The sequence below is a fragment of the Periplaneta americana genome, chromosome 7 (assembly GCF_040183065.1).
Source record: "Periplaneta americana isolate PAMFEO1 chromosome 7, P.americana_PAMFEO1_priV1, whole genome shotgun sequence".
Lineage (NCBI taxonomy): Eukaryota > Metazoa > Arthropoda > Insecta > Blattodea > Blattidae > Periplaneta > Periplaneta americana.
The window spans coordinates 32,186,872-32,209,474 of record NC_091123.1 but is presented as its reverse complement, the minus strand read 5'-3'; the positions used below and the strand labels follow the sequence as shown (position 1 = coordinate 32,209,474).

General features: G+C 34.2%; 1 protein-coding gene across 13 annotated transcripts in view; it reads left to right on the top strand.

Moving 5' to 3' along the window:
- LOC138703032 (modifier of mdg4-like) overlaps positions 1-22,603 on the top strand; it is a 193,548-nt gene that overhangs the window by 7,847 nt on the left and 163,098 nt on the right. For all 13 annotated transcript variants that reach the window (XM_069830546.1, XM_069830549.1, XM_069830552.1 and 10 more), the window contains exons 2-6: positions 1,313-1,514; positions 3,197-3,376; positions 4,881-4,949; positions 9,241-9,562; positions 19,786-19,854. In XM_069830546.1, coding sequence (XP_069686647.1) covers positions 1,320-1,514; positions 3,197-3,376; positions 4,881-4,949; positions 9,241-9,562; positions 19,786-19,854 — 835 coding nt within the window. In that variant the 5' untranslated portion in view covers positions 1,313-1,319. The remainder of the gene's footprint in view (positions 1-1,312; positions 1,515-3,196; positions 3,377-4,880; positions 4,950-9,240; positions 9,563-19,785; positions 19,855-22,603) is intronic.

The following is a 22,603-nucleotide window of genomic DNA, read 5'->3' as shown; positions in this document are numbered from 1 at the left end:
CAATATGAAAAACTTATCAGATTACCAGGAAACAATTGGCATTCATACAGTCCTCTCTGTAGATTGAAAACTCAAAAAAGTTTCATATCCATTGTTCAAGAATTAAAACAGAAAATCAATACCCCGAATTTAAAAGAAAACTTACAAATTAAACCAAACCCTTTAACTCTATTAAATATAGAATATAATCTAAATTTAACAGAAGAAATACTGAAATCAAAAGTAAACACTGAAATACTGAAACAATTGTCTTTAGAGACAATTAATATTAGGTACCCTCCACAAAACTGGCTTCATTTATACACCGACGGATCCTTGATCTCCTGAGAACAAGGTGCCGGTGCAGGTGTTACGTGCTGTCTCTTCTCACTTTATAGATCTCTTGGATATGGAACAACACGTTTTGATGGTGAAATCATTGCAATAAGTGAAAGTCTCAGGAATCTTCTATGCCACATCAATAAATTTAGGAATGCAGTTATATTGTCGGACTCCAAAGCAGCTATTCTATCAATAGTCTCTAAACACACACCTTCATCTCAAACAGCAGAAATAACTAAAATGCTCTCTCAATTAATATCACTCAATAAAAGAATTGTATTCCAATGGATACCATCCCATTGTGGATTCCTGGGAAATGAGAATGCGGATGCTTTAGCAAAGAAGGGCAGCACTGCTACTTACAGACCTGTTACTGAATCTATGTATGACTCTGTGAAAAGATTTATTAAATCTACATACTTAGACTTCAACAAACAAAATTTAATAACACAATCCCAAGGGAAAAAATGGAACTCTCTGCATCAAAATCCACAGTTAATTCCCGATTTACCACGAAAATCGTCTGTAGCTGCATTTAGATTGGCAACAGGCCATGATTGTTTGGCCAAACACCTGCATAGAATTGGAATATATCAGTCCCCTAACTGTCCATTGTGCAACTCAAACCAAGAAATGGATTCGGAACATCTCAAAATCTGTGCTTCAGTGGCTGGTCATGATAATATCTTTGAAAAATATTGGAGTGCAAGAGGTCAAATGACTTCATTGTCAAATGCCTGGCATTAGAAAACAACAACAACATATCATTTACAGCTGAATAAGAGGTAATGACAACTGATTCCACGTATATTCACTTCTGTGATGCTGTATATGTTATGCAGTTGTTACTGCACTACTGAAATTAGTACCCATGAAATATCCAAAGAAAAAGAACATTTTATGCAAAACTGCTCTATCCCCTTTAGTTTGGATCAACCGGGCTCTACTGTAGGTGTATAATGAATTAAATATGTTGTTTCTTTTTTTTCAGCTCAAGAATGATGTCTGAAACGGAGAGTGAGCAGTTCTCATTGCGCTGGAATAATTTTCATAGTAATCTCACATCTGGTTTCCATGCTTTACTACAAGGAGAAGATCTTGTGGATGTTACTTTGGCTGCTGGTGGCCAGTTTGTTCAAGCTCACAAAATAGTTTTATCTGTCTGTAGTCCCTACTTCAAAGACCTATTCAAGGTATATTGAAACATGCTTTTCTGTATTGGAATAATGATGTAACTGGAGATAAATACTTTTTCATTCTTGGATACACTTTTTTAACACTTATATAGCCACTGATGAACTGTTAAGTTATTTGAACAAGTAATAATTATTTCACTGTGTTAATGTTATAAATTTTGGTGTTATGTTACCTGATTGACTTGTTTCGATGTTCATCCTCGCAAACAACATTGAAACTAGTGAATCAGGTAATGTAACACCAAAATTTATAATATTAACACAGTAAAGTAGCTATTATTTGTTCAAATAACTTAACAGTTCATCAGTGAGATATATAATGTTTTATATCTTAATGTTCTTTTTTTTTCTGCACAGTAATTTCACAGTAATAAACAAATATAAATGATACTCAGGAGGAAATTAAACACAGAATAAATATGGGAAATGCCTGTTATTATTCAGTTGAGAAGCTTTTATCATCCAGTCTGCTGTGAAAAAATCTGAAAGTTAGAATTTATAAAACAGTTACATTACCGGTTGTTCTTTATGGTTGTGAAACTTGGACTCTCACTTTGAGAGAGGAACATAGGTTAAGGGTGTTTGAGAATAAGGTGCTTAGGAAAATATTTGGGGCTAAAAGGGATGAAGTTACAGGAGAATGGAGAAAGTTACACAACACAGAACTGCACGCATTGTATTCTTCACCTGACATAATTAGGAACATTATATCCAGACGTTTGAGATGGGCAGGGCATGTAGCATGTATGGGCGAATCCAGAAATGCATATAGAGTGTTAGTGGGGAGGCCGGAGGAAAAAAGACCTTTAGAGAGGCTGAAACGTAGATGGGAAGATAATATTAAAATGGATTTGAGGGAGGTGGGATATGATGATAGAGACTGGATTAATCTTGCTCAGGATAGGGACCAATGGCGGGCTTATGTGAGGGCGGCAATGAACCTCAGGTTCCTTAAAAGCTAGTAAGTAACAGTAATTTCACAGGCCTGCGAAATTGATGTTCATAAAAACTTTTTTTTAAAAATCTACTAAATTCACTGTTTTTTTGGGATGCTGAATCCAAAACTGGGCTCAGTTTTTCTCTGTGACTATCATTTTTCCCAAATTTTTAGTTGGACGTTTTACCTAGGTGAATGTAGTGTTACTTACAAATGGCCTTTAGAGAACCAGGAGGTTCATTGCCACCTCACATAAGCCTGCCATTGGTCCCTATCCTGAGCGAGATTAATCCAGTCCGTACGAATAGTATATATTCATCTAAAAACAAACTGTGGAGTTCCGGCCACACAAGTCACTCTTATGAGTGCACTCTTTGCATGATGAACATGAACATATGTCGAACATGGAGTAGGCAACAAAGGGAAAAAACCAAAAAGGAGAAAGATTCGATTTAGTGCTGTGAATTGAACCTCGGTGTAACTCAGTGACAGAAAATGCAGTGCATAAAACTGGAGGTCCTGGGTTCGATCCCTGGTGTTGGAGCGAATTTTTCTCCGTCATTACCAAATAATAACCATAACAGAGAATTCTGTAGGACCAAAAAATTAATAATCTTTACATATATTAATCGTGAATGTTTATTACCTGGTTTTTCTTCACTTTGCAAATGTATTATAAATGCTTCTACCTTACCGTTGGTACTTTGTATGTACATTATATTTATTTTATTCTTTTTTTTAGGTAAACCCTTGTAAGCATCCAATAGTGATTCTGAAAGATGTGTGTCACAAAGAATTGGTTGCAATCTTACAATTTATGTATCGCGGAGAAGTTAATGTTCGACAAGAAGAACTGGCAACATTCCTTAAAACAGCAGAGATGCTGCAAATTAAGGGACTTACTGGCGACGATTCTCTTTCCGTAAGTTGTGATGACCTTAGTTGATAAAACCTTAGTTCTTTGGTTTTTAACCTGCAATTCAAGGACCACATGCCAGGATATTTTCCAAAATTATTTATATAGTATGAGTACGTAACATAATACAGAGAATCATCATATTATATTTTGTGTAATATTAAAACCTATTGCTATTATTATTATTATTATTATTATTATTATTATTATTATTATTATTATTATTATTATTGTTATTGTTATTGTTATTCACTGTTTTTGATATCTATTCATTATGTTATTCATTATATTTAATTGCCATTATTTTTAATTATCTCACTGAACTAATTTTAATAATTATTTGTGCTATCTTACTTTGTTGCATTTGGTCAATGATTTATGTAGACTATTATATTGTTTGTATTTTCATCTCATTCCCATTTTCTAATCATTCATTCTCATCATCATTTGTTGTTTTGTTCTGTTCTGTATCGTGCTAAACTGTAATTGACCTTGTGCTGTTGTTTTGCACGTTAATATTCTAAATAAATAAATAAAAATTATTATTATTATTATTATTATTATTATTATTATTATTATTATTATTATTATTATTATTTATGATGCCTTCTGCAGATATTAATGAAGGCAGCTGGCACCTCATATTTTTAATGTGTGTTGTGGATATGCCATATTCAGCTTTACAAAAATTTAACGAGTATGCAGTTGCCAAATCTTGTTGGAAAAATTCTTATTGTTTGTCTTCTTTATGTCATATGTATACATAGTATGATTTACATTTAATACAGTATAGTGCTCAACTGAAATTGTAACATTAAAAATATTTGATTGATTATGCATTTGCATTTCAAGTGCATTATACATAATTATTTTGTGTTTACTGTGGGAATTTTCTGTTAATCAGTGGCTTATATTCTGCGAATTAACATGTAAGTGCATTGTAAACTTTGCCTCACTTGAAAATATCATTAGTTGTTATTTATATGGTTTCAATTTCAATAATTTTATCACATATAAAGCTGATGATTTGCGAAGTCCCATTTCCTGTGATAGACGTCAAAAGGACCTTTTGATGAATGTTGGTATGCAGCTGCGTATCATTCAAGTCCCCTTCTGTAATGATATGTTAGTTTAGTATAATGTAGGCCAATTATTGTGCAGTATGTAGATAGTCAAGTGCCTAAGTGAAGTGATTACTGGTGAATAGGGGTAACATTGCTTCACAACATGCATGCACTTTGACAGCTGTCTTGCGTCTTCTGTGATATATATAGAGACATTATGATGCAGATATTGTGCATTTGTTTGTCATATCATAGAAATCTACCTGTTTATAATCCAGCAGAGACGAGAGTTTGTAGAATTTTGGTGATAATTTAATTTAATAATAACATATAGCAGATAACAGTAGAAATGGCAGTAATCAAGACATTAGTAATGAAGTTCTTATGTACTGTGCACATTATTGTCAGGACAGATGGACTTATTGAACAATACTTCTGTGTTGCAGGAAGAAGAAAGTGTACCATTTCCACCAACACCAGTTAGAACAAAAGCACCCCGAAGGACAGCAGAAAAGGTAAAATTTCACAATTTCGCTATTTTATTACATATGATCTTTATAATGTAATAATAAGTAAGTGCATAATATCAAGAAATTCTCCCCACAACAAGCAGGCCAAGTTGCGGGTATTGTCACTGTTAACAAAGATGGTACTTACTTACTTACAAATGGCTTTTAAGGAACCCGAAGGTTCATTGCCGCCCTCACATAAGCCCGCCATCGGTCACTATCCTGTGCAAGATTAATCCAGTCTCTATCATCATATCCCACCTCCCTCAAATCCATTTTGATATTATCCAGATATGGAGGGTAGCTGCGAATATATTGAATAAGCAGTCGTGGACAGCTGATAAGGGGTGGTGCTCCAGCTTGGGGGTTGGGCGAAGGGCTAACAACCCATCACCGTAAAAAAACAGCTTGTTACGAATCCGTACAATGATGGCACTGCAGTCTATAATCTTTTCGCTGTAAGAAAAATCCTAATATAAACAATAGCACGTAACTAAAGTGAGGCTTCATTGGCCGCTATTTGGCGCCATAGATTCTCAGTACATGTTCCCGCCTACTGTTGTACATTCTGTTTCATGTTAAACATTTCCCGTTACTCATCAAGTAGGCCTAACCTCACTACTATGCATTCATTTGCTTAGGAAACATTTACTTCATAATTACTGTAATTAAAACTAACTTAACTTATTACATACAGTTACGACTATTTTGTTTTTGTCCGATTTTGAGAGGGTTTCCACTCTTATGCTTAATAACAACACACACCGGGGATGCAGAAGCCATTCTTGAGTACCATGTGGTAACGTGAACAGCTACGAGTTGAAGTGACACCAGCTTGTTACAAGAACAGACTACCTCGGTACTACTGTTGGTATTCATCCGTGTTCATAGTACATAACAAAATATAAAAGTAGCTTTTCTTTTAGCCTACATAGTGTTTTACATATAGGTGAAGTTATATGTTTCATCATATTTAACAATTAGAATTCAATTTTTTATTTTCAAATAATACAAGATTGTGGTTTCCAAATACGAACTATATTTTCCTGCGTCATGTGAGTGTTTCGACTGGGAGCCAATCACGGGTTGACAGCAACGTGCTTATGTTTACATTAGGATTTTTCTTACAGCGAAAACAGTATAGCTCATTCCGTATTTACAAGGGAGCAGTACTGGCAAGCTGCGGGATTGGAGGAAATTTTTGGTTGGTCAGTCACTCAGTCATCACATCTACATCAGTGTGAGTTTGCGAATTTTTAGCACTGGACGTTGTTTCTCTGTCAAAATGTTAAAAGCTGAGGAACGAGTTTTTAGTGGAGATCATTTTCCGAGGAGATGGTAGTTACACAGAAATAGTGAAATATTATTTTCTGGCATTCAAGACTATCATATTGAGATACACTCTATAACCTGATTAATAAATTTCGTAAGACGTGCTCAGAACACTATACTTCAAGAAGTGGTAAGCTCAAAATTTTAACAGAAAACAAACTTTTGGGTATATTGAGTGGAATGCTTAAAAGTCTATCAAATCTGTGAGGGAATTTATCAACAGTAATCTCACTAGAGGTTTTGATTTATCTAGAGAAAATCAAAACTCGAGTGGGATTTAATTGACTATTACACGATTAGAAGAAAGTAGGCTATATAAAGATTAGAAGTAACAAAGTGTACAATAAAATATTAATTGGCTTACGAAAATACAACTGTCTTCAAATGTATTATTGTACCATCTCAACATTACGCTAGATGGCAGTAGTGTCTTATGATGATGTTTTCTTGTTACCGGTATCAGTTGTGCCAACTATGGAATCATCATTGAACTCTGTGGACTGTTACTAGTCAAGAAGGCTTTGTTGATTCAGTTTAATTTTTATTAAAACATTTGCATACCATTTCAGTCATCCGGATCGCAGTAATCAACATCACTTGACAGATGATTTTCAATAAATCTTAGTATTAAACAATCTCTGATACGTGACTATCCATAATATATAGCAGAAGCTATAACAAACATAACCTAAATAATATAAACAAGTGTTAGAAAAGTTTTAATTAGGGATGATGAAATAAACAAGAAACGTTTTAATTAACGATGATGAAATAAAAAATAAACATGGATAATTTTAAAAGAAACAATTATTGAAAGTACAATTTTCAAATTAGAATGTTTTGGTGGTTCAGTTGATGTTATATTGGACGTGTGCGTAAAAGAAGTGAACTCGTTGGTGTACATGGTGTATCCCTCAACTCATTCAGGATTTCCGAATGGTGCTCTTCATATATGACCAGTGATCTTTATTAATTCTTTTTCTTGAATGCCAAAATGCGAGTCATATTTGAAAGTGATGTGCATCGACTGCAGTGGTTTGTAATTTTCTGTTTTTTGACGGCCAGACCAGTGCAGTTTGAAATGTTGGCAAACAAAGAAACAAATGCTAGGGTAGTGATAAAAATAAACAAATGCTAGGGACGCGATAAAATTAAACAAATGCTAGGGATGCGATAAAATTGTGCGATAAGCAGCCATGATTGGTTGAAAGACGTCCTTTCGTGCCGTTTTATTGGTCGAAAGTAGTGTGACATAGTAAAAGTGTAATAGTCACAACAAACAAACAAACAAACAAACAAACAATCATCTCTTTTCTGAACTGATGTGAGAGATGATCATTTGCTAGAATATGTAGTAATTAATTTCTGTTAACTTTATGGAAAACTTTTTTGAAATCAACAAAAGCAATGTGGATTTCTAAATTGAACTCTCTACGTTTTTCTATTAGTAATTTCATTTTGAGGCACCTATCAGTGTAGGATCTACCTTGACGAAAGTCAATCACCTTTTTTAAATTTAGGGACTACAATAGATTTTGTCCAGCTAGTTCGAAAATCTCCTCCTTCCCGTATTAAATTTAAAAATCTTATAAATCTGCTTAGAAGTGCAGGGCAGGCATACTTAAATAATTCTAAATTGCTTAAATCTTCTCCTGGAGCTTTATTATTTTTCATTTTGGATAAGTCTGTGGAAAGTTCATCTTTCGAAATAGATCCAGTTGAAGTGTTGTCAGTAAAAGCAAGAAAAGTGCCTATAAAATGTGTATATCTTTCTGTACATACGAGCATTCAGCATTGTGATGTCCCAAGAAGGTTATATTTCTTCAAAATCCAGACCCTGATCATTAATCATACATACAAAGGAAACAGATAACCTGCAAGGCTAGTTGCTCTGACCAGTGTGAATATTGTTTGCAGGTGTACATTGTGATAGCAAATAATAGAGGGATCATGAAAAGATAGCAGAGGGAATGACAAACATACCCTGGCAAAACATGCCTGGCTATCACAGCTACTGCCAGCACCACCATCAACCCTTCCCCACACCCAACTTCCATCATTGTTGTCACCAACATGTTCAAAAGATTTTTTGACAGTAGTGAATTGTTCCTAACCAAAACTTATTTGGAAGTTCTAATTTTCTACATTTCCCCTCTTTCCTGTACTTCTTTTTTTCTACTTTAAAAACATATTCAAAGTTGGAAGTGCTTTCATTTTTTAACATATCTAAATTAAGTTCATTGTCTTACAGTTTTATATACAGGGTGTTCTGAAAAAAAGTTCCAATATTTACAGTGGAGGTACTATGCATCAAAACAAGAAATGAAAGTCCTATAAACATGGGTCCTAAAATTAATATCTTCTGAGTAATGAACAAATGTTTACCATTACTGTAAGAACAGCATATCTTCCACTTTAAGCTCTTTGGCAAGAAATAAATGAGGAAACAGAATATAACCGTTTGTTACTACATATTACGTAGTTTCGTATCTATTGAATAGATACTTTGTTTATTGTCCATTTTCCGATTCAATAGATACAAAACTAACTTATCCAACTGGTGCAGTAATAATTACTGCAGTGTAGAATCAGTGTACATACAATAGTACGATTACGAACTCTATTGTACTGTCATCTGTTTAAGCATTCTCTTGATACACACACAAACAAAGGTGTGCTGTGTAATACATAGTGTCTCCTCAATTGTTCCTTGCCAAAGAGCTCACAGTATAGAAGTTAATATCCTGTTCTTATAGTGATGGCAAACATTTGCTCATTTCTCAGAAGATATTAATTTTAGGACTCACGTTTGTAGGACTCTTTTATTTCTTGTTTTGATGCATACTACTTCCTCTCTAAATATTGGAACCTTTTTGTCAGAACACTCTGTATAACAAACATGTGTACACCACATTGCAGTATTTTCTTACGTTATTTTTTTTACTTCTTTTTTTTTATGTTACAGACTCCTCAGAGTGTACGTGCTACACCAGAAAAGAAACAACCAGTGGCTCCAGTGCCTGAAATTATAACTGCAGAACCTGAAGAAAGTTCAACCCCCCAGTACAAACGTATGAGATCAGAAACATCAGCTCCTGTTTTGAATTCTCCAGTTGTGTCAGAGGAAACCTCTACTGTAGAACTTATGGAAATATCAAATCCTAAACAAGAACCTGTAGAGTATGAGTCTGAAATAGAAGAAGTGGAGAGGTTGCAGAATAGGGATGAGTCCCTGGTGCAACTTCTCGGAGGCGAAAGTAGTCAGACTCTTCAAGATTCGTCACAAGGTTCGTATTCCTGAGGAATTATTTTGCATAGAATTCTTCATAGTAATATATATTTAAATAACATAGATTTATGTGTAGAGCTCCATGAAAGTGGTTTTATTTCTAAGAAAAATTCGTTTTAAAATTTCAAAATTTCAGCGTTATTTTAAAATTATTATAATATATACAAGTTTTATAATCTTCTCTTAAGATATTAGACATGATAAGAGTGGTATATGCAGCATTTTCCCTATCAATTTTTTGTTTTTGCGATTTATATAGTTTCTAACCCCGCAACTCGGTATTTAAAAGTCTCGTTACTAAGCGCTGAAGCAGTATTTAAATCCCCTAGTAGAATTGAATTTACATGATGCCACTCTTTTATTTCTCTTTTCGAAATGGTTAAACATAATACAACCATATGACGGTAAAAACTATACTGCAATACACTAAAAAAAAACCACATGAAAACATCTCTAATAGATTACGAACTGTGGCTGGTTTTGTTCATTCATGAGATATGTATACACGTGTTTGTAAAACCGCTACAGAATTAGCCTAGTGAGCTGTGTACACGCATATGGCAAATCAGCCTGAGGGGTTAATATATGGCTGCATTCATTTGTTAACAAAATGTGCTTTCAAAAAAAAAAAAAAAAAAGGCACTAAAGTAGAACCTCGATTTTTCGTCCCCTGGTTATCTGTTTTGCAGATTAATTATCTGTTTCTTTTTTCTTTTATTAATCAAACAATATATAAAAACTATAAGTCACCCAAGAAAAAATTGAATGTCAACAAACACTGTAGTACAAATGTAATACTCCAGTGAAATATTGAACGTCATTCTTTTTACCAGTCCACACCTGTGGAGTAACGGTCAGCGCGTCTGGCCGCGAAACCAGGTGGCCCGGGTTCGAATCCCGGTCGGGGCAAGTTACTTGGTTGAGGTTTTTTCTGGGGTTTTCCCTCAACCCAATACGAGCAAATGCTGTGTAACTTTCGGTGCTGGACTCTGGACTCATTTCACCGGCATTATCACCTTCATTTCATTCAGACGCTAAATAACCTAGATGTTGATACAGCATCGTAAAATAACCCAATAAAATTAAAAAAAAAAATTCTTTTTACCATCACAGTACGTAGATTAGCATATGCATGCTGTAGAATCTGGTTAATGACACGATATGTTATATTAAGAACGGAGACGACATATCGTGCCATATCAGTAGACACAATGCTACAAACATTCAAAATCATATAATTTACGAAGCTGTATAGTTTGTGATTAATGCTTCTTCATGTTATAGAAAGCAATTTCGGATGTACAAGTTCATAATGTATAAAAACAATGAAAGGCATTCTCTATTTCGAATTAAGTAGGATCTGTTTCATTACAAAACAGGCAATCATATGGCAAGAGTGTGAATTATGCTATGATTTGTTTGGCTGGTAGGTCTGCTCCTTCACAATGTATCCAGTAATGGTTCATTGTTTGTTTCATTGTAGATGTAGGGCATATGAGGCGTTCAGAGCTAAAGTGGATCAAGTCCATGAGACATAGTTTTGAGATGATAGGACTTAAAGTTAACTTGCTCTAGTGGATTATCTAATTTGACTAGCAATAATTTTATTACCCTATTCTCAAATTCTATATTTATAAAATATAAACAATTGTGATGTTAATTGATGCAACGCTTTTGTGAGTTGATCCACTATGGCTCAGAACATCGTGAACAAATAATCTGAGCCAAAAGTGACTAGTGTCACCTACTGGCAAATGCTTGGAATTAAGACTTGTTCCATTACTTCTGATAATCAGAAAATGAATTAAACTTGATTTATGAAAATTTGTGACTTGATCCACTTTAACTCTGAACGCCTCATATATTAGCATATCACTATTGTATTGTTTGTGAACATGTATAATACATGTAGACTATATTCAATAGCGTGATCAGTCTACAGAGCAAGACAAAATTACTTCAAATTTTTTTGAGTGCAATGAGTACTGTTTAGAGGAAGTCTGTCTCCTATTCCAGTTCGTAATAAATTTTATTAGTGAAGACGAATTTCTATAGTACATCAGAACTTTTATAAAAGTAGTTCTCAATATATAAATCTTTGATTCTTTTCTTTAATTCTTTAATACCCAGTAGATTAACTAGGATTACTTTTTGTGCATTATGTCATCATTAGCATTTGTATCAGCTGACTTGTTGCTGCATTTCGTGGAGTGGGAGGAGGGTACCATTTATCCGGTTATTCTCTAGCTCTACATGAGAAAACAAAAAAAATGAACTTCAATAAAAACTGAATGCTGTCAAAGTGCAAATGAAAGTAATAGATGTTTTTAATTGCATATGATTAGCCCAAAACGACATTGTTGTAACATAACATTAACCTATGGTATTTCTAGTGAAACATTATCTGTTATTTTCGGTTAACAGTCTACTGCAGTGATGTCAAGCATCTAGAAACCTTCTGCTTACAGAATCGCATGCAGACACATGCTTAAAAAAATTCTACATCACTGTTTCACCTTGTTTAAAGGTTAAAAATGCCCTCGCTTAACGTGAAAATATTATGAAAATATTATTTAAAATACTTTGGTGTTAAGATTTTGCAATTAGAACAATAAGTATTGCTGGCATTCGTCTAAAAACTTGAATTATGGTTTTTTCAGCGTTACTATGCAAATTCGCGTTATTTGTGACTCAAAATTGCGTTTTTTGGGGTTATGGGATGTACAAAGAAATCATGCAAAAGATTTTCAAAATCATGTTTCACGAATTTCACAGACCTCTGTCCATGTGATATTGGTTTAAAAGAAAACATTTCACCTGATTAATAGTGTAAAAAAACAAAATAAAATATCTAGTTATAATTAAAATAATTGTCACTTCAACAATTTCTTTGGCTCACAGTTGTTATTGTGTAGCAATACCTGCCAACGTGCATGTATAAACAACATAAACAAATTGGAAATGAGTATCAGTGAAGCTGAAACAAGCTGAGAAACGTCATTTACAAGGAAAGAATAAGCTTTTGGGATCACAAATTTTGATGATTCTGTTTTGCATGGAAGTTTTTGTATTATTGTATTAACATCATTATCTAGCAACATTATTGTAATAACTGCATCATTATATAGCATTGATGCAATCAGTTATAGTGAGGTGGAATTTTGGGTCTGAGATTTTGCCATGGAATTACCTGGTACATGTCCTATAATTTGAGAAAGCGCGAGAAGTTAAGCCAGGTAATCAGTCCAAAAGGGATCAGATTTAAGGAGTTCCATTATTGAGATATATTTGAATTTAAAATTCCATTATTTTGCAATTCACATACAATGTCGCCAACTTCGGTGGTTTTCCACTGTTTTCAAGTTCGAGTAAGCAATTTAGTTAAGTCTCGACTTTGGGAAAAGAAAAATCGTTTAATGGGGTAAATAACCAGATTGATCTCTACAAACTAATATAAGGTAGGTACTAATAATAAAATTAATCTCTCAACTTCATTCAGTTATCATATTCATTACGGTGAAAAATAATTATATTGTTGCGTATTTTCTTGTCAGCAGTGGAAGTTAAACTTGTATACTTATGTAACATTTTAACATAAAATAAATTGGTTAAAAAAAAAAAAAGAGAGAAAGAAAATAATCTAAAAGCAATAAGTATGAGGAAGTGATGTAGCTAGGTCTCGATTTTGTGGAGATTCATTTAGGGAGTTAAATAACCAGATTGATTTCTACGAATTAATAATTTACTAATAATAACATAAAAAAGTGTAATATGTAGCTAGTTGGCAATGTATGCAATGGAAGAGAAAAGAAACTGATCACCCTACCCTGTTATATCCTGGCCTAGTTGCCTCATAAGTAGTGCCTTTTTGATATCACTTGTGACGTTCAGAGCTGTCTTTGAACATTTGATTAAACAACAATAAAATAAATCAAAGGGGCACATTTACAACTCGAACCAAAAAAGCTATCTACAAAACAATAGTCGGCCTGGTTGGCAAGTTGGTATAGCGCTGGCCTTCTATGCCCAAGGTTGCTGGTTCGATCCCGGGCCAGGTCGATGGTATTTAAGTGTGCTTAAATGCGACAGGCTCATGTCAGTAGATTTACTGGCATATAAAAGAACTCCTGTGGGATAAAATTCCGGCACATCCGGCGACGCTGATATAACCTCTGCAGTTGCGAGCGTCATTAAATAAAACATATTTATTTATTTATTTATTTACAAAACAATACTACATAAATTAATCTATGTTTAACCCCTTGACCATAGCCTCCATGCCATGATTTTAATAGTATAGGGTTTGTAAATTTTATTTTGAAAATGGCGCTAAGGATTTTAATAAAATGGTGTGAGAAAACAACTTAGCTGGATTATGACTTCAGGAAAACTCATTCAGGTGGTTAAGTAGTCAAATTTAGGGAATTAAGCAATTAGATTTAGGGGGTTAAATAACCAGATTGATTTCTGCGAACTAATAATCTACTGCTAATAATAAAATAAAATAATAAAATAAATCTAAGGAGTACATTTACAACTCAAAAAAACGATTTACAAAGATAATACATGAATGAATCTATGTTTAACTTCTTAACCCCTCAACCATACCTCCTGCAATTTTGAATTGCCTCTGGAACTCGACTAAGAAGAAAGACAGCAGTGGCAGGTACCCCAACAACAAAGAAGACTTCAGCACTGCAGCTTAAGGTTCTCCGATTCGTCTTAATCTTGATAATTTTGACTTAGTATTACAGTTATACAAATCTCGCTTTCAGGTAGTAGCTCCCTGTAAAGCAGGTTTGAATAATTTCAAGGAAAAATTGTTCCTGAGCCGGGTATCGATCCTGGGACCCTTCGCTTAGCGCGCGAACACTCTACTGACTGAGCTACCCCAGAAATTATACACGACACCGTCATAATTCCTCCTTTTATTTCCACACAACTCAAATGAGCTGACAAGACGCCAGAACTCAACTATGAGTGCACACAATACTGTGTGACTTAATTTGTGGCTGAAAGCGAGATTTGTATAATACATTCGTTACTGGAGGTACGTTAACAGAAAGCCACAAATTAAGTCACACAGTATTGTGTGCACTCATAGTTGAGTTCTGGCGTCTTGTCAGCTCATTTGAGTTGTGTGGAAATAAAAGGAGGAATTGTGACGGTGTCGTGTATAGTTCCTGGGGTAGCTCAGTCTGTAGAGCATTCTCGCACTAAGCGAAGGGTCCTGGGATCGATACCCGGCTCCGGAACAATTTTTCCTTGAAATTATTAGTATTACAGCCTTTGAAAATAACCAGCTCCTTGATGTGGCGACTCTTCCAAATACCAAAAACAAAATATATATACATAGGAGGATTGAAAAGTAACGCATAACAATCTTTTTTTGTGGCAACATATTTAATAGGTAAGCAAAACGAAATAATGCACAAGAAAGCTACAGGTTTTACCTATTTTTCAACGTAGAAAACATGTCTTGACACATTTCTCCCATCGCGGCACTAAATTCAATACACCTCGTTCATAAAATTCTGTTTTCTAGGCTATAGCCACCTGCATGCGACTATTTCACTTCTTCATCCGAACCGAAGCATTGACCTTCTAGAAATTAATTTCTTCATTGGTCCGAAGAAGTGAAAGACACTGCGAAGTCTGGACTGTAGTGTGGGTGATTGCCCCTCAATGCCTCTTACATTGGGTGGTGTTGCAACGATCACTTGTCGGCCGGAACGTGCTTCGTCAACTGCCCTTTTCGAAGAACCTGTACCACCTGGAGAAGTTACTGTCCAAACAATCACCACCATACACCTCCAACATTTCCCTGGGGATTTTACTTGGACTTTTTCGTCTTGCCCACAAAAAACAGACTACGCCTCACTGTTCTTCACAAGTAGACGATGCTAGCACACATGCCTTCTTTATTCAGTAATTACCGCTCGTTCCGCCAGGGTGACACCTAACTGAGCCATTGCTGTCTGTAACTCAAGATTCGAACTAAATACAGTGAAACCTGTCATTTACGGACATTGAAGGGACGTAACAATCTGTCCGCATCTGGGAGGTGTCCTTTATTGGGAGGGAGGCTCCCCAATCTAACAGTAAATTTATAACATGCATTATGTATCCCTTCACGCTTTAAATGAAATGTATTACTGTAGTTTAATTCTAAATACAGTATACTGTATTACAGTAAATTCTTTGCAACTTTGAACTACAGTAGATAAGACTGAAAAAGGAAAATACAGTATTGTGGCATGCAATTTTATTCTAGGTCTACAGTTATGCAATACTGTAATTTACAATTTTCAATTTAACCTTTATGTTCAGGTGCCATGTCTCTCGAAACAGAACAACTGATTGAAGTGAAGAGAATAATCCTACTATCCCTATCATGTGTCGAATATAATTTCATGATCGCTGGAACCTTGATCCCATCAGATAGGTTAAATTTTATGACTTTGTTTATCCACCCACTTCTAGCTAACAAGGGGTAGCTAGCCTACGAGAACCTTATTGTCTTTTTTCATGTTAAGGAATTTCTGTACACTTCTCAAAACTAAATTTTCCACATTTGTAACACATTAGGTCATGAAATCCAAGTTCTGTCCGCAGTCAGGAGGTAAAGCAAGCTTTAGGACTGTGAAACAGCTGTCCGTGTCCGTAAACGAGAGTTAAATTTATCATTATTTCAATTGGGACATAAAAATCTGTCCATATATGAGAAGTGTCCATATCTTGGGGGTGTCCGTAAAGAGAGGTTTCACTGTATCTGTCAACTTTGAATGTCCTAACCAGAATAGTATTCCGTAAAAAAATTGGTTGTGCGTTACTTTTCTATTCTCCCTCATATATATATATTTTTTTTAACTAGTGGCAGGTACTTAGCTTTTCGTCATTCCATATGAAGCCAGTTTTGTAGATAAATTTACTGTCAGCCATTGCCCAGGGTGTGCCATAGGAAGCTGATCTACGTTACTTCTGCGATGAAATGAGATGAGATGATGGAGATTTTTGTTGGGATGCCACAGGGGAATCAGAGTTCCCGGAGAAGACCTCTGTGTTACCTGGACCGCAGACTTGCCCAACACAAGTTGTAAATTGGGGATAATACATTAATCCGCCTTCAAAATCATCAGCTGTGAATCTGGCTCTCATTTTATTTTACTACTTATATACTGTTAAAAAGTTTAAAAATATTTTGTGAACTACAAACACTAATACCACTGTCATTTATCTCTAGATACAAATAAATAGAAGAGGTTATTGGTGATTCTGAGAAAAATTTCGAGAATTTAAAAAGAACCTGGCCTGTTGGCAGATGGATATTGATTTTTACTAAATATTTCGCTCAATGACAAAGACAGATGCTGATCCAAATGAAAGTGTGCTGTCAAGAGATTTTTGTCACATTAAACAGAGAGAATAACAACACATTCCAGAAGAAAAATGGTACTGTTGTTACAGATGATGATGATGATCATCCTTTGTCATATGCAAGTGGTCTACCACCAAGGCTGTATTGCAGACCCCCTACAAATGACCCAGATGACAGGTTGATAGGAGGGACGGAGTGTCACAGGATGATACATGTTCCATCAACAGGCCAGAAAAGGAATAAAGCCATGCGAAAATGCAGAGTATGTTACCGACATGGCAAGAAGAGAAGAGAAACTAGTGTAATGTGTGCTCATTGTGGTGTTGCTTTATGTAAATACCCGTGTTTTTATGATTATCATACTAAAGAGAACTACTAAGATTGTCCAAGTCACTTCATGAACACGCATGAGTGTAGACTATTGTGAACTCCATAGGCCTAAGTAATTTTTTATAAACGTGAGTGTCACAGTGTTACATCTAATAAGATCAATCATGTGATGCTAATCTGGGACATCGTGACATAGCAGTCTTCTCTTCTTCCTCTTCTTATTTCGTTATCATATTCATAAAAAATGGTAATCATCATTATTGTATATATGGGAGACTGTAATGATGGATTACTCAGAAGAGGCTTTGAATTGGTCTTTTCTGTTGTTGATGAAAAAAGTGAATGTAAAAAGTTATTTTCATAACATTTATGTATTACTCAATATCTCCTTGAATATTGAACATTATTTGGAAGATTACATCTACTTTCATCTCTAGCTGAAAAATCTGAGTGAGCGTGAAAAGAGAGTCTACTCGTTGATGTTGCAATAAGTAACTAAATCCACATAACTGATGAGTAGAGATAGGTCTTTGCCCTATTTGCCTATTTTATTCTTGTGTATAAAAATGTAGGCAACTTAACCAAAAATCCATTTTGGGTCATTTATAAGCTTCTGTGTGAATTTTATAGTGGCTATAATGCCTATTTGAGGGTTTATCGCCTACTTATGGAATTCAAGCCTATAAGTGCCTTTTTCCGAATTATCTGCATATTATTATTGTACGCTTTTCAGAGTTTACACTTGAGAATTACTGAGTTATTCGTATTTATAAGGTCTTTGGAATTACTAAATGCAAGCTGACAATAACTAAAAGGCTGTTTCCAAACCATCCTACACCTAACAACAATGGGGATTTTCCTAATATTCAACAATGGACTGGTCACTGGGTTTTTAAAGTAAATACAATCAATTAATTAATTGTAAAAAAAAAAAAACTTATATTACTTCCAAATCATGGACTAAATGTACAAAATAACACCAGAGGACTTATTTCATGTCTATGTACGTTAACTAACTGAAATCCGCTTCCGCTAAAATATTCTGGCATTTTGGAAAGCCCGATTGCACTGACCTCTTGCATTTTAAAGAGGTATCAATGGTATCACATGCTAACCTTGAGAGTGCAGAGAGCAGGAAATTTGTCTGTATCCGTTATTGTTGATCTTTGTTCGTTGTATTATATTTAGTTCGAGATTGTGTATTGGAAACGATATTTTACTCAGTTCATGTATGTATGATTATCCCTCATCACAATAAATCTGTTTTAAGTTAGTATATTTTTTTTATTTTAAGTGCCTATTTTAGCACCTATTTTTGAAGTTTTTAGTGCCTACATGTCCGAACTCCACTGATGAGATGGAAACATAAAGTCTGTTGTTGTTTAGTCAACTGTCTGAAGACAGGTTTGTACCTCTTAAGTGACACCAGTAAGGCGTCATTCATGAGGCAACTAAGCCAGGAGATAAAGGAGTAGTATGGCCAGTTTCTTTCCCCCTCCATTGCATACATTGCTGACTAGGAACATATTATTATGTCTAATCAGACTTCAGATGTATACGAAGAATTGTTCTTCCTCTGACACATATCGTCAAGTGAGATGTACTGCCTGATAATTAAACATCGGATTTATATGCACTAAAAATATCTAAACTAAGCGTGCATTTATGGTGTCAAAATCTTTAAAATATGCTCTATTATTTCGAAAATATACACTAAACATGCACTAAAAATTTTAATTTTAGGCTTATGCATTTTGGTGCTTACAATGTACACTTTTCCTTAGACATCATTCTGGTCGTTGTAATTTGATTTGCAGTACACAATGAGTATTATTTTCTCCAAATGCTCATGGTTAAGTTTATGACATTTATCACTTAACACAAGTTTGTATGCTGAGAAGAACCTTCCACATCTACAGATGTTATTGAGCAAAATTTGAAAGCACTTACGTAGCTCTGCCGAAATTTCTTCTGGAAGCATAATGTTTGCACCTTGAAGATATTTATCCACAGAACATAATTGGGATATGATGATAGTGACAGGATTTATTTTGCTCATGATAGGGACCAATGGCGGGCTTATGTGAGGGCGACAGTGTTACAATGTTAATTATGGTGAAGCTTTGATTTAGTGTTAATTTGTTTCACAGCATGTAATATTTACCAAAACAGCGATAATTGAATCATGAAACATTAAAGCCTGATTGATTAATGTGATTAAATCCACTTTCACAAAAAAGTTTATGCTGTAAAATTTAGTAAACACTGAATCACGTGTTTCAGTAGAATGTCATGTTTGCTTACTGACTTTGACATTGGAAAAAACTGATTTCGTTGATGCCTTTTTTTTTTTTTTTTTTACAAAGACATTGGTCCTACAGAATGTAATGATCATTTATAGAAAAAGATTGTCTGCTTTCAGCTTTTGTTCACTTATCTACAGTATATCAAAAGTAAATTCTCCAGTTTCACTATCATATCATGACAAGTTTTCATTACTTTAATTGTTGCAGGATCGTCAATATTTGCCAGCATACCTAGTGCTTCACAAGACTCTGGACTTCCACAAGACAGCGGTCAAGGTAGGAGACCTGTTTGTTTTTAACATCAAAGCATACAGACTGCTGCTCTTCCAAATAAGCTTAATTGCATACTCTTTTATTACAGTTACATAGGAACTTGGCATAATTTATTATCTTCTGTTTCCATTTTGTTCCCCATTGTAGCAAGATTATATATTTGGTAAATGGTTGTAGGAATAAATTACAAATTTTCATGACTGTTTAGTACTTATTTTATAATAGCTGTCCGAAAACTGAATGCATGATGGGGAGATTGCCACATCAAGTATATATTTTTGAGTAAAAATTTGATTGCGAAAATATGTTCTTTAAAGATGCAGTCACTGTTAAAATTTTTTAAATTTATTGTCAAAGAAAAGTGCTATTTCTATGTCTTCTTTTGCTCTTTATTTTTACGTGTAAAATACTACCTTTCATTAACGTGTAAAATACTACCTTTCATTAACGATTATGCATTTCTGTGCATCTTCTTTCATAGTAATTTTCCATTATTATTTCTGATAATCTAATAGGCTATTAAATAAGTATGCAGCTGCTGTTGGAATTCACTAAAGAATAAGTCTGCAAAAATAAAATATTCACTGCAACTATTTCACATTTCAGTGAGTTAAATGGGATTTCAGTAAAGAGTGAAGTTGCAAATATGTAACCTTTCATTTGGGTACTGTTATATCGTGTTTCAAATAGTACAGTAGTTAAGAAAATGAAAGTAACTCTTACATTTTAAATAGTAGTGCAGAAACTCTGTTTTCATGCCTGATTTCTGTCTAATTTATACTTTTTTTCTGTCATGGTTCCTGATATCAGAATTGTATTTGATTTTTAAAAGAATTCCAGTATGTTATAGTCCTTCAGAAGGTTGGATAATTTATATTAAAATTGTTTTTTCTTTATTCTAAACTTTTGTACAAAAAATATATGCCTCTTGTAAAGCTACATTGTGCAATTATAATAGTGATATTAATTTTGTCATTTCATTTGTAGACTTTATTCAATACTAAATTTGCATAGAATGAAATATTTGTGAACAGATCAATGAAATACTATAGGGGAGCAACTTAGAAAACTCTGTTGGTTTGTGCATGCTTCAGTCTTAAAGAGTGACACAATATACTATTCAACTCCTCCTTCCTAATTGTCAGCCAATAACAAGAGAAGGCATTACTTATGTACGCCTTCAATGAAGGAGAATATTTTCGCATTTTTTTACAATGAAACCTGTTCAAATCGGAACCTGAATAATCCGGAATCCTGTCTATTTCAGAACAATTTATTGGTCCTTGCGAAATTTGTATGTATTATGTGTAATTTTTCCTGAATAAAACGGAAACTGTCTGCTACTGTTCAAAACAGAAACAATATTTTGGACACACACTATATTTTGTAACTATATTTTGAAACAGCGTGTAATTTCAAGGGATATACGAAATATTTAGGTCACTAAGATAAAAACAAGTTTTCTTTGCAAAATTCTAGAGGGTACGAGGGTGTGCTGGCCTGTTGGTCATAAATTTTATTACCCTGTTGACTAGGCAGATTTTCAATGCTTCACACCCGTATACTGTCGTAGCTAAACAGAGCGCAAGTGTAGTGATTTCCAGGTAAAAAAAAAAGTTGCATAAAGTGTGGCATTAACATTAAGTGATGAAGTAAAAGTTATCGAGATAAAGGAAAATTAGAAACAAAGTCTGTGTGAAATAATATGGAAGTACAGTTGTGGAAAACTCAGGTGAGACACTTTACAAAAATAAAGATCATAATGAGTTAGTGGCTTGGGCCAATATTGGTGACACAAAAGGAACCAGAAAGCAACTGTTTATGTGAAAATAAATGAACTGTTGTGAGAGTGAGTTCTTCATGACCTTTCAAAGAACAAGCCAATTTCTGGATCTATTGAACTGGGAAAGAAATTCAAAACTTCTAATAGATGGCTCTTAGTCCAATTAATTAATAATGTGCAGTGATATGCAGTACAGTATTAGAGTATAGTGTTAGATATTAAATAGAATGAGATTAGTAAACTTTAGTAATGTTTAATGACTAATGAGTGAGTTATGATAATATTTATACAGAAAATGAGATTTTAATCAAAATGATTCACCAACATAATAAGCGACAGAAAGCTGATTTAATGTGATCAGAGTTAAAGGGAATATTTTGTACTTCTTGTCGTTTGCGGCATGTCATTTTGTTTTTCATGTATATGAATGACAAAATATTCCATTTTAATGTCACACCTGAATAATACGGAAACCTGTCCATAACGGAAAAAAAAATTAGGACCATGTCACTTCCGTCTTGAACAGGTTTCACTGTACTTAATAATAACTCAAAAAGTAGTAGTCAGATTCTAATAAGGAAAAAAAAAGATGTTGAAGAGAATTGTTTGCAGATTTTTAAGATGTTTGAGTCACCACAATATAACAAATGAAAGACTTCTTAATTTTAAGGTTTGTTGTATACTAATGTAATGTGGAAAAATATGGTTTTGAAGTAGAAAAACGTTCAGCGATGAACTTTTTTTCTTGAATAGATAAGTGGTTAGTTGCTGTGTACGAAATAATCTAAATAGATTCTACTTTATGTTGAAAAAACCCCATGTTAATAGAATGGGTCAACAAGATATCATTTGTTAAGTTTATGTCTGACTGCTCGCGGTCCGTCAAGTAGCGCGTACATAAACATTATTTATCTTCAAAACCCAATCATGCATTAAAAATAAGCATTGATTATGATCGGTTTCATTTAC